The 14440-nt window shown below is 39.5% G+C and overlaps 1 protein-coding gene across 1 annotated transcript; it reads left to right on the plus strand.

The window, feature by feature from the left end:
• Positions 1-2428: 2428 nt before the first annotated feature.
• LOC308095713 (GTPase IMAP family member 7-like) lies at positions 2429-2983 on the plus strand (the record flags this gene model as incomplete). The annotated part of the gene is made up of 1 exon (XM_080442752.1): positions 2429-2983. One exon carries the CDS (start codon positions 2429-2431, stop codon positions 2981-2983), a length of 555 nt encoding a protein of 184 aa, XP_080298878.1.
• Positions 2984-14440: the final 11457 nt, after the last annotated feature.

A 14440-nucleotide genomic window follows, 5' to 3' on the forward strand; every position in this document is an offset into this window, starting at 1 on the left:
AACTAACGGCCTCTCTTCATGTAAACAATAGGGATAGATCTCTGACTTCCCCCATTGAAGGAATTGCACACTGAAAATATATAAAATGACAGGGAGACACCAGAGATGTGTCAGTGAGCTGGTCCTTGTTGATGATACTTCATTACCTGTCTTTATACTTCCTCTGTCTCTCCAGACCTTCTTCAGGATTTCAACATTGAAACAGGTATGACACTGAGGCCTCTTTTAGTGACATGTAGATGGGAAAGTGTGACCTAACCGGTGACACTTCCTATGAATCCTGTCTATAATACCTTAATACAGTAAACATACTTTAAAATGCATTATAATCTGCTTATAACACTGTATGAGAACTCATAAATATGCATACTGTTCTATAAGAATAATCATAGCACATTATAAATAATTGAATATAGACTTTTTCAAGTATCACATTTACTGGTCACTTATAGACACGAAAAATCAGCATCCTACAGACTGGGGACACATGTAGACATGGGTGTGTGTCCCCTTTGAAGTTGAATCACCTGTGTGGTACAAAGTGTTAAATTGTACTTACCTTACGGTCTTATAGAAATCATGATGAGATCACAAATCTATAGATGCAGATTCTAGATGCATGGTAGTCAATTGACCTACATTTCCCTCTTTTCCATCTACTAGATCAGACTGACACTGATTTGTTGCAGTTAGTTAATCAAGTATCATGTATTCATGATGAGAATGTCAAACTGGGGGGACTCTACTTTGACAAAAAAGGAACTGTGCAATTGTAGTTTGTCTATGATTGCCATTGACAACCAACATATGGCAGTGTTGATTTTATGAGAAAATCTATTGGGCAACAAAGTTCTAATTAAATAAGCTGTTACAAAAACTTACATGAACAGCATTCAGCAATTAATGTACATTATGCTTCATTACCACACAAATCATTCAAATTCATAACTAGCTTTAGATCCCATGACCCATGATTCCATGACTCAATTCAATTTAGTATCAAATACTGCACAATAAATAGAATGTTATATCCACAGGCATAATTGAGAAATGTCAAACAGGAAAAACGTATGTATCAAATCAAATCAAATTAAAATAAGGGTTTGCAATATCAGTGAATAATGTCAACAGTAATGTAATTTCCTAGAGGCATGAAGTTGCGTATGTATAGTTATCCTAAACTCAGTTCAAGTATTGTCCATTTAAGACACACAGTAAACACAAGATACTATTTGTTTCCACACAAACCAAGCAGGTGGTGCTGTCTTAATGAAGCCTAAATGTTAGAGTTGTTACTATTACTCAATAACTTACTTATTACACTTATTTCCACTGATAGGTTCTCCCTGCAATCAACCCACAGTTAAAGAACCACCACAACGATCAGGAGAGCCGTCTAATAATTTTCCAGTCTTCAGGTGAGTGATGGAATCTCAGTCAAGTTACGTACCCTGCCTACTTCATCATGCATGTCAAATGTCCTGCAATAGTTGTCTGTCGAGGCTAACATGAACAAAATTGCCAATACGCTAAATAACACAATTTATTATTACGGAAAAAGGTCTACAGGCCGATCTGTTCATATTTTTGTATTATATGGAGCATTTGTAACTTTTAAGAAGTAGGGGATTCCCGCCGGGGACGCTGTGGGCGCTGGGGGTGTGTCTTCTCCTCCGCGTCATCAGCGCCCATACCCTAGGTGGGGTTGGCGAAAGGGCCTACTCTGTGTGGAGTTTGCATGTTCTCCCCGTGTCTCCTAGGGTAGTTAATACCCTCACAAAAACATGTAGTAATCCTGGTCACTATACTGCCTCCCCCTGGTCAGCCGGGGCGCCTGATGGAGGGGAAGGGAACTGGTTGGAATAACGTGTTCCTTCCACGCGCTACGTCCAACCAGGGAAACTCCCCCCTGTCAGGTGACAAGAAGGTCAGTTGGCTCTCATGCATTGAAGGAGGCATGAGCTTGGCCCTGGCCTCCCTAGGCTGGTGGGGGGAGTGTAGTGCCCAGGATCACTTAGCAAATTGGCACCGGGTGAAAAAAGGGTTACAAAATCGAGGGAAAAAAAAAAAAAAAAAGAAGTACCACTCTTATGAAACGACTCCCCTGTTTACAGTATATTACAGCCCATTGATATATTACAGCCATGATTACATGATGAAAAACTGTTGCTGATTGAGTTTAGAACATCATCTGTCTCATATGAATATCTGAATATCATTTTAATGATACCCCCCTCTTACAGAGTAACAAAGACACAAGACAAAAATGAGTTCAAGTGGTAAGTACTCCCTCACACACACGCACGCACGCACACGCACACACACACACACACACACACACACACACACACACACACACACACACAGTAAGAATGTTTATTATCCATAATCATATCCTTTTTTTTTTCATATCATTGAAGAAATTCGGATGGTGATAGTTGGAAAGACTGGAGTTGGAAAGAGCGCCGTTGGAAACACCATCCTGGGTTTCCAAGCATTTGAATCTTCATTCCGATCAGAATCTGTGACATTAGACTGTAAGAAGGTCACATTTGTAGTGGATGGTAGAAATGTATCTGTTGTTGACACGCCAGGATTGTTTGACACCAGATATAGTGAAGACAAAGTCAAAAATGAGATCAAAAAGTGTATATGTTTTGCTGCTCCTGGTCCCCATGTGTTCCTGGTTGTGATCAGACTGGGAAGATACACAGAAGAGGAGCAGAAAACGGTGAAAATGATTCAGGAGGTATTTGGTGAAAGTTCAAACAAATACACCATGATTCTCTTCACTGGTGGTGACCAGCTTAAAGGTAAACCAGTTGAAGACTTTTTGGAAAGGAGTGCAAAACTACAAGAACTGATCAAAACATGTGACTGTCGCTATCATGTCTTCAACAACATCACCGGGAATCGCTCTCAGGTCACTGAGCTGCTGGGGAAAATCGAGTTGATGGTGAAGGTTAATGAAGGAAACCACTGAGATGCTCCAAGAAGCAGAGAGAGAAATACAGAAAAAGCAACAAATGATTCTTAAAGATGATGAAATTAAGATATTTAAAGCGTCGGAAAGACTGCTTAAAAGAATTGGATCGGTGGATCTGATACCAGCAAAGATACAGCTGAATTCAGAATATCAACAACAAGCAAGAATGCAAGCTGAAAAAAATAACTCCTTCCTTTTAAACTATAACATAAATAGCGTAGTGATAGTAGCAACGCTTGCAGCGAATGTGAAGAAAGCTGTAGATGTAGGAAAATAAATGAAAAAAGAAAAATGCAGTATCCAATGAATGACAAAGCTTCAGTCAGATATACCAACCACTGTATGTAAGTCAAGAAATCCACATGTTATATAGAGTTCATATTTGGAAAATTGCATGTTATGATTCATGAAGAGAAAACAAATGTAGCATATTTGTTTGAAAGAAGAATAACCTGTAATGTTGTAATAAAATGAGAAAGGTTTGACCACTACAGCTGTTCTTGGTGTCTTGTATGAAAATACATAAGGTTTGAGCACTTTTTGTGCATGACAATACAATAAAATAATGGATAATAAATGAATGAATAAATAAATAAATGTATAAACAAACAAACAAACAGATATATTAATTAATATATAAATAATATCAATATTCAATATAGATTCATTAGTCTTAATTTAACTCTGAGAGTGCACCCGCAAGGGTCCATTAAGGTAGATTTTTCCACTCTCACCCTGCTCTCTCACTGGCAGTGGCAACAAGCAACAAAGTGGCCAGTCATTCATTTCCATCGGTAGCTGGGCCTCTGCGACACTGTTCAGAATCAGATTATATTGTTATATTGTTATAGTGTCACATCACAGGTTTACAGGTGTAACAATGGGGTGACATTTTTTTTTTTGTGCAAGTTCCATCATATTTGATTGTTTCCAGAAAGAGAAAAATAAAATAACAATCAAAACGTCATCAAACGTTAAGTCTGTGACGTAATCGCAAGCAAGAAAAATAAAAAAAGAAGAAAAATCCAAACTAAATACAAATGATGGTTTAAAATGTGTAATTTTATTAGCATAACAAAAACATTTTTTTTTTAATTGTCTACCCATTGTGCTGTTGCTGTTGAATGAAAATATATAACATTTTGTCAACTCCGTCAGATATATAGCAATCTGGGAACCCAGAGCCAACTAAAAAGGAAAAACAGCGACCTCTGCTGTTTGTTACTATGTCAGTTGGCTCTGGGCGGAAGAAAACGTAGCACCCGTGCGCAAGGAAACCGGGGTTTTGGTCTGCCTTCACCGCTCCACTTCCGGTGGTGCGACTATGTTTTCATTCCCACTAACAATATTTCTACACGGAACACTAACACCATTCTACCAGAGAACATGGATCGTTTTGGTTATAAGCCCACTTGTTTCTATGATGAAAGAGCAAGTTAAAATGTGAATATCTTTCCGTGGTTTTGTCTGCTCCGCGGACGCTATTGTTAAATTAGTTTTGGCTTGTTTCGAGTGGGGAAGGATCGACGGACACGTGAATCCCGCCCACTACATTTGATTGGGTAAAGCGCGGCCTGCTTCCTGATTTGAAGGCACACCCACTTGTAGGCTACTGCGTACATGTTAAGAAGAACCTCCCCGACAGATTCCAACGCAGAGCAGAATCTGTTCTTGAGAGATTAGATATATAGTACCTTTATTAGAAGGATCAACCTCTTGAGATGTGTCATCTCGTTTTCGAGAGGGTCCTTATGACAAAAATACAAACAGTACAATAGACAAAACAGTACAATAAGTACATCCATGCATACTATACGAAACAGGACAAAACAAACATGACAAAACAAAACAAAACAAAACAAAGCTCTCCTGAAACTGGCCGCTCCCACACTACCTGAAACCCACAAAATAACAGATTTCATGCATTAACCCTTTAAAGGTCACCCCAAGAAAAAAGCATTGTAAAAATGATTTCTTTGCATTTTTTATTTATTTGGGGCAATAGTAACAACAATCAATTATAATTTCTTTAACAGACACAACAGTTTTCCAAATATAGGCCTCTACCAAACGGTTGAGATGTCACTTTATGGTAATGGTAAAAGTGTCATGCATTAACATTGATTTATATGCTTTCACTGAGAAATATAGATATTTCTATTCATACATATCTCTGTCTATGAACATGACTATGTATACAAGTTGGAAATGTAAATAATCACCAAAAACAAAATACATTATCATAGCGAATGTATCAAAATACATTCAAAAGTGCAAGCCTATAGAAATAAACCAGTGTGGTGTGGGTGGTGGCTGATTTAGGCAATCACACCTGGAGTCCAAACTAATAGGCTCTATGCACAGCAGACATATTGGAAAGAAATTGGGCCTCTTCCTTACTTGCATCACAGGCATTACCAATGATGCTAATAAAGGTTCTGGTCCATTTAGTGTACAGTGGTTCTAAAACGTTTTATTTTCAAGGACCCCCAAAACTTTGAGGGAGTACAAATGGAACCAAATGTACCCTTATTTGTACACTCTCAGTGTTACACACCTGTAACGGGCCATTTGGAACCCTCTCAATAAACCATGGGGGTCCCAGGACCACACTCTGAGACCCACTGGTGTAGCATAGTGTTTCGAGTGAGCCAACATGCACAATATCAGCACCCTGACTGTGTTTGACTATATGGAACAGAGCCTTCATTAGTATCTTTGGAAGGGGCCCAAAGTGTTTCCAATATGGCTGCTGGGTGCCTGATTTGAGTGTGGTGCAACAGCACAAATGTTTTGGGGTATTAGATACACTGTCTTATCTGGTGGTACGCTACGAAGCATTTCCATTTTGGATTCAAACACAGGAAAACCATGCATTTCTGGCACCTTCATCTGGACACACCCTTTGGACAGAGTATGCGTTGTCCCTGCTTGTCACAGCGAAGTGGTCAATGTCCAGTTGTCATAGTGCACATCTGGTTGTGGTTGTGATGGTCTTGTATAGCGTTTCTTCTGAAAAGGCACCTGTGGTGGAAAGGAAGATGATGGCTAACCAACTATGAATGCTGGTTTGTTGACTTGCTTCAAACTGTGGACAATTGCCAGCCAGAACCTTTTGAGAGACATTGGTTTCCCGTTCAGTAGAACACAATCCCACTTGTAGACCAGCGAGGAATTTGAGATGCACAGGTTTAGGATGTATCCAAACAGGGGAAAGTACCATCGCCTCGACTTGGCTGGGCCTGGGGTCTTGTACCAGAATGTCAGAAAGATCAATGTCTCCCATAATGTTCCCCAGTCTCTTGTGCTTGTGAGAGTTGATCAGCATCATCTGTTTGGTCATCTTCTTCATCACTCAGATCATCAAATTGGTCCATTTATTATTTCAGCACCACTGCCTTTACCACTAAATGACAATTCAACCATTTGGTTGAGCATGTTTTTTTAGATGGGAATAAAATCATACTAATACATTTTTTTCAACATAAATATAATTAAATAACATTATATGTATTATATTAACAACACTGAATTAGCAGAAGCCCTATTTATCCATAGCAAATTGTATATTTTAATTACTTTAGTTTAGCTTCACTACTTTTACCATAAAGTGACAAACAAACCGTTTGGTAGAGCATGTTTTCAGTAAATTATTAGACCATTATTAGATTTTTTAAAATTGTATCAAGTTACATAATCAGGTTCAGTAACACCTCTGAGATGATAATATGACAAAAAAAAAATCTCACCTCTGAAATTTCAACCAAAAAAGCCCACCTTTCAGGAGTGGCTTAATTGATTTTCACTTCCTAAAAAGTGGCTACCTGAGAATCCATGTGACTGGGAAACAGTGACATCTGGTGGACCTTTTTTTGCCATAACATACCTCAACCAAATGGTAGAAAGGGCTCAATCAGGTTGAGTTAAGTTCAGCAATGTTTTCAATGAGACTTAGTGACTTAAAATGTGCTCTACCAATTGGTTGCGCAGACTGTTAAAGGTGATCTACCCATGTAAGCTAACTAAGCAAAAACAGGAATAGCAACTACATACCGTTACATACATGCACATAACAGGTTTTGTTTTGTTTTATTAGGATCCCCATTAGCTTTTGCCATGACAAAAGCTAGTCTTCCTGGGGTCCGACACAGACAAACATTTTAACAGAAACATTCCTTACATCAATTTTACAATCACTATAATCTAAATAAAAATAGAAAAAAATAAAAAATAAAAAGTACAATCAAGTAGTACAATTAAAGCTATAACTAAATCACTTATTACACATTAAACTTTGTGTGTCTGGGGATTAGTACAGGCATGTTTTCATCAGGTTTTCATCAGGTGTTCTTTTAACTTTTTCTTAAAGGTGAATTTTGTGTTTGTATTAATTATGTACTTAGGCAATGAGTTCCATCCTATTACAGCTCTATAGATAGTAGAAGCTTTGAGAAGATCTGTTCTTGGTTTAAGTGTTACCATATCACCTGAACTGGCTTGTCTAGTCATATGGGTATGTTCATCTCTTCTGTATCCTACCTGGTCAAAGAAATACTGGGGTTTTTGGTCAGTTAAAACATTTCTGAAAAATGTGAGAGTGCGTGAATGTAATCTATTCTCAACAGTAAGCCAGGATAGATTTCTGTGCATTTCTACTACATGTGTGCGCTTTGAGCACTGGAGAGCTAATCTGGCAGCTTTGTTTTGAGCTGTTTGCAATTTCTGTATGTCTTTCTTTGTAGCGGATGACCAAACAACTGGGCAGTACTCAAGGTGTGACAAGACTAAAGCTTGAGTTACTACTTTCAGAGTTTTTAATGTAATATACTTGGAACATTTCCTGGTTATAGCGATGCTCCTTCCCATTTTAGTTACTATATTATCAATTTGCTTTGTCCAATTTAGTTTAGGATCTAATACAATTCCAAGCAGTTTAGCCTCCTTCACCTGTTCCACTGGCTTCCCGGCAAGTGATAGGCACAATTGAGGATCACTTTTCAATATATGTCTAGATCCAAACACCATGCATTTGGTTTTAGCAATGTTCAGTGCTAATTTGTTCTCTTCGACCCAATCCGCTACTGATTTAATTTCAGCATTGAGTATATCATTTAACTCACCTACTGTAGATGCTGTACTGTACATGGTTGAGTCATCCGCGTACATAACCACACTAGATTTATTTAATGCCAAAGGTAGGTCATTAGTGAATATCGAAAATAAAAGAGGACCTAAGGAACTTCCTTGAGGAACCCCGCACTGCATCTCCTTACTGTCAGAAAAACTTCCATTAAAATACACCCTCTGCTTTCTCTTTGACAGGTAACTCTCCATCCAGGCCAGAGCAACAGAATTAAAACCATAGCATTTAAGTTTTCCCAACAGCAAAGCATGATCAATAACATCGAAAGCAGCACTGAAGTCTAACAGTACCGCCCCTACCAGCCTTCTGTCATCCATGCTCTTTAGCCAATCATCCGTTATTTGTGCCATTGCTGTACTTGTGGAGTGCCCTTGTCTATATGCATGTTGGCAGCTTGTTATTAGACCATTACTTGAGAGATAGTCTTGAATCTGAACATACACAATTTTTTCAAAAATCTTACTCAGCACTGGAAGAAGACTAATAGGGCGACTGTTTGGACCAGCGAAGGTGGATCTTTTGTCCTTGGGCAGTGGAATGACCTTAGCTTCCTTCCAAATCTCTGGGCAAACACCATACTCTAGGCATTTATTGAATATGTGACATAAAGGCTTGGAAATATATTTAGCAGCAATTCTGAGTAGTTTGCAGTCAAGATTGTCTGTACCTGGAGGTTTGTCATCAGATAAATGTAACAGCATTTTTTCTATGTTTTCTTCCACAACCTGGTGAAATCCAAACATGCACTCCTTTCCCTTCATGATACCGTCTTTAATGATGTTATGTGACCCGTTGTTATTCGTTGTACACATCATATTCCTCAACTTATCAACCTTATTTATAAAATAATTATTAAAATAGTTAGCAATTTCATATGGCTTTGTGATAAATGAACCTTCTGTCTCTATGAAGGAGGTATGCATGTTTGGATTCCTTCCCATTATGCTATTCAGCGTTCTCCACAGCTTCTTTCCATCATTCTTAGCATCATTTATTTTAAGCCTATAATATTCCCTTTTTTTGTAATTATTCAATTTTGTCACAGCATTTCTTAGTTTACAGTAATGTTGCCTAACAGATAGAGAACCTGTTCTATCTGCATTTCTTTTTGCATCATTACGTTGGGCCATTAATCTCCTTAACTCATCATCCAACCAGGGTGCACTTTTTGACCGAGCATTCCATTTTTTCATTGGAGCATGTTTATCGGCAATCTCCAAGAACAACTTCATAAATTCACTCAGTGCTTTTTCTGGATTTTCCTCACTCCATACATCCGACCATTGCACACTCCTCACCTCCCCCTCAAATAATGCCTGATTAAAACCTTTATACGACCTTCTATAATTAATTCTGGAGCCAGCTTTGGGCATACTGGTCTTTCTCACAATTGCAATCAAGTTGTGGTCACTGCAACCCAGGGTTACTGATATTGCTGTGGAACATTGCTTGGGCCTGTTAGTATAGATGTGATCAATACATGTTGTTGTTGTGACATCAAACTTGTTTGTGGCCGTTCTGGTTGCTGATGTTACTACCTGAGACAGGTTACATATTTTAGCAACAGACATCATTTTCTTCCACATGGGGCAGTTCTCATTAAATGCATCTATATTCATATCTCCCAAGAAGTAAATTTCATTATTATTATCAGCTGTCTTGTCCAACATTTCACAGATGTCATCCAGATACTTCACATTGGCACTAGGTGGCCTATAACAGCATCCAATTAAGATAGGCTTTAAGTGTGGTATATGTATCTGTAACCATAGGGCTTCAATTTCATTCATCATTAAGTCACATCTCTTTTTAACTGGAATATGATTTTTAACATAGATGGCAACTCCACCACCATTCTTGTCCCTGTCCCTTCTAAACAAATTATATCCATGTATTGCAACTTCTGAATCATCAAAAGATGACTCTAGATGTGTCTCTGATATCGCTAGTATGTGAATGTTATTTGATTCAACCAGACTGCATAGTTCATGTACCTTGTTCCTCAGACTGCACACATTTAGATGAGCCAGCAACAGTCCCTTCTTTGGCAGATTAATAGTATGTGACATTGGCATCATAAGTTCACGGTTAAAAACATAACAGCCGCATACCTATCAAGTTCACTCGTCACTAGGTGACTTTGGGTTGCTGTCACGGGGGCGAATTATTAGTCTGTCATGCCTCAGATAGGCAATTTCCCCTCTCTCCCTTGCCTCCCACATCTTTGGCAGTAGTTCTTTCCTTTTCATTCGGACTGCTTCAGTGTAATCTTCATTAATGTAGATATTGGTCCCTTTCAAATTTTTGGCTCTCTCTATCACAGCTGATCTGTCCTTAAATCTTAAAAACTTCACCACAATGGATCTGGGTCTGCTGCTACCAGGCACTGATCTCCCAGTGCGGTGTGCTCGCTCGACTTCAACATCCGGCTGCAGCTTTAGTTTTTCCACAAGAACACCCCTCACCTTTTCCTCCGTATCTGCCCAGGTCTCCCCAGGCGTCTCAGTGATGCCGTCAAAAACCAGATTGTTCCTTCTCGATTGCCCCTCTGCATACTCCATTTTATCTGTGACAGCTGATAGGCTGTCACAGATCTTCATGCTGTCAGCTTGCATGGAGTTACAACGTACAGATTGTGTTGCATTCTGACCTTTGATATCATCTACCTCCTTCTGTGTAAATTGTATACTTGTTTTGATCTCCTGCACCTCTCTTGTAAGTGCATCCAACCTAGTGTTGGTGGAGTCCATAATAAGTTTTACAAAACCTTTAAAATTCTCTTGTTGCAGCTGTAAAAGTGCACTGAACATGTCTTTCTGTTGTTGAAGCAGCTCCTTTACCTGAGCAAGTGAGACCAGATCTTCCTCTGACCTTTCCTCTCTCACCTCTGCCTGATTTTTCTTCGGAGGCATCTTCACATCAACTACCCACCTTGGCCTAGTGGCTCGCTGCCTGTTGCTGTCCGGGGGTGGTTGGCCTGGCCCGGTGGCTAGCTGCTGCCTGCTGGTGGTGGCTGCTCCTCAGCCTGGCCAGGTGGTGCTAGCTGCTGCTGGGGTCCAGGTGGTGCTAGCTGCTGCTGGGGTCCAGGTGGTGCTAGCTGCTGCTGGTGGCTCGGCCTGGTGGTGTCGGCTGCTGCTGGTGGCTCGGCCTGGTGGTGCCAGCTGTAACATGCAATGACATGCCCATGCGAGTAAACATAAAACAAACATGCACATGCACCTTGGAAATTAAAATGCTGTATGTTCCTCATAAATCACAGGACAGATAATAGACAGAACAATCAGAAGTCAATCAGAAGCCTTTTGAAACAAGAGCAGGTTATTTGAAGATGAGTAAAGATGGATGCTTTAAAAATATTAAAGGAGTTAATAGATCTAAGTGAACTGGGGAGATCATTCCAATCCGATGGGGCTTTATATTTAAAAGCACGTCGACTTTACTGATTCTGGTGGGGATAATGAAGTAAGGATACTCTGTATGCCTTAGGTTGTATGGTGAGCTGTAGGGACTTAAATATTGTTTTAGATAGTGAGGATAGTTAAAGTGTATGCATTTAAAAACAAATAGCAGCCAGTGAGAGTGTCTCCTAGATGTAGGTGTTAACCAGTTAAGCGACTCGTACATGACACAATGGTGGGTTCTATAAGGACACCTCAGGATAAATAAATCTACAAAGACTGTTGTAAATGACATAGATAGGTTGGAGATTTGTTTCAGAGGTATTTTGGTAAACAATGTCAGCATAGTCTAATATAGGTAATATTAACTGTGAGATAATTATTTTTCTGACCTGAAGGGTGAAACAGTTGATGGAGTGATAAAGTACTCTCAGGCTGCAATGTATTTTCTGCACAACAGAAGTGATATGGGATTTGAATGAGAGTTGAGCATCAAGCCAAACACCTAAATATTTGAATTCATCCACTTTTTCAAGTGGTGTGCCATCTGCAAATGAAATAGGTAAAAGTAAAGAAGTTGGTCTCATGGAGAAGAGCATACTGAAGGACTTCTTCTTATTCAGCACCAGCCTATTAAGATAGAACCATCTTTGAACTGAGTCAAAGTCAGCCTGTAGTGTACCCTGAATTTGAGAGAGATCAGACTTAGAGGAATAGATTACTGTGTCGTCTGCATATAATTGGATGAGGCTTTCAGAGCATATTGTGGGTAGGTCATTAATAAAAATGGAGAATAGCAGAGGCCCCAGGGACGAGCCCTGAGGTACACCTTTTTCCATAATTATGAATTCAGAATGGTTACCCTGATACGAGACACACTGACGTCTAAGGTGGAGATATGAGTTGAACCAAAGTATGGATTGTTTTGAGAGACCAATGGAGTACAGTTTATCAAGCAGAAGGTAATGATCGACCAAATCGAATGCCTTGGTGAGATCAATGAATATTGCACCTGTGAACATACTGTCCCCAAAAGCAGAAAATACATCATTAGTAAATTTTAAGAGTGTGGTGGTTGTAGAGAAATTGGGTCTGAAGCCAGATTGAAACTGGTTATATATATATATATATATATATATATATATATATATATATATATATATATATATATATATATTTTTTTTAATGTATATATATATATGTATATTTAGTATATTTTCAGGGGGTCCTGCAGCCCCCTCAGCACCCGTACTTCCCACGGCTATGGCTTGCATAATGTGTAGTAGCATTGTACAGCCTATTTGAGAGGTAAAAAATACTAGAACATAATGTACTGCTATAAAGTCCATTTAGTCCATTTACGGGATTCTAATGGGGCTTTTAGACTAGTCTTTTTTATTAAATTATGCGTCTATTCAGCTCCTGGTTTCTCTCTTCCAGCCACTGGCTTCCTCTAGTCAACCTCCATTCTGTTCGCGTTGAAATGCTGATGTATTTGTGTTTTTACTCTATTCTTCAGTACAACACACACGCCAACATCACAATAACAACTCAGTCATGGCACTTTTATGGGACTTCTCTCTCTGCTAAGAGGAAAAAAAATCACACCCAGTGTGAAGTGAGCGGTACGTGTTATTTAGAACAGTGGTCATCACAGTGATGGAAGCTCACTTTAAAAAAAAAGTGATTTTTAAGTGCGTGGTGCTATTTATAGGTTATGAATTTCATTATGCGTCTCGCTAGCCAATCACAGTACTGAGCAAAGGGTCTGAATACTTATCAGCCAATCACAGTACAGGTTATGAATTTCATCATGCGTCTCGCTAGCCAATCACAGTACTGAGCAAAGGGTATGAATACTTATCAGCCAATCACAATACAGCGACCCCAACCCCACTTAAAGGAGCGGCTACACCGCTCGAAAAGAAAGTGGAGTGCAGAGCTGTGAAGGCAAGTCCATTACCAGGCCCTCTGACAACGACCTTGCAAAATCACTACACACTGTTTATTTAAGTCTGAGAGTGTACAAATGGAACCAAATGGGTCCATTTGCTCGACAGTGAAATACGACTGGAAGTTCTGTCTCATCACAGGTTGTAAAAGCTGCGTTCAGTAAAAGCATCAATTTGTTGCCCTTGAAGACTTAACGTCATCTCAGCCAGCGGTTCGCACAAGGGCAACACTGTGTGTGAAAAGCCTTTTTCAACATAATGGTGTCATATTTGTGGTTCACAGAGATGTGTTTATTTTTCTATTGTTAGGAGAACATGAGGACAGAGGATACTTCATGCAAGGTACGGTAAGGTAAGGTAAGGTAAGGTGAGCTTAGGTGAGGGGAAGCGAGGCAAGGTAAGGTACAGTAGGCTAAGGCATTGGTTCTCAAAGTGGCGTCCGGGGACCCCCAGGGGTCCTTGGGGGGGTATCAGGGGGTCCCCAGCAAAAATTAGTTAATAAAGCGTCACAATAATTTTAACCCCTTTATCCATATTTTATACTTTGGTTATTCAAAAATAGCAGATCTACAAGCTCGTAGCGCGGAAGCTTGTAGATCTGCTATTTTTGAAAAATCTTGAAAAGGTGTGCAAATCTTTAAATCTTTTTTTTAAAAGGCGAACATTTCTAACACAAATCTTTGCTTCTGGGGGTCCCTGGCACAACACATTTTCAGGTGGGGGTCCAACCACATACATATCAATTTGGGGGTCCTTGGCACGAAAAGGTTTGAGAACCACTGAGCTAAGGGAAGGCAGGGCAAGGTACATTTGACGTCAGTCATCTATAACATGTCTATGACATATGACTCCAAATTCAGGCAAGGTTCCAGCCCGATCAGAGCCCCATTGACTTAAAGTTAAATATTTAAAGAAGTATGAAACATGTTGTTTCGTCCCCGTCTAGGGGAAAAAAGGATGC

The sequence above is a fragment of the Gymnoscopelus braueri genome, assembly GCF_963280865.1.
Source record: "Gymnoscopelus braueri genome assembly, chromosome: 11".
Classification (NCBI taxonomy): Eukaryota; Metazoa; Chordata; class Actinopteri; order Myctophiformes; family Myctophidae; genus Gymnoscopelus; species Gymnoscopelus braueri.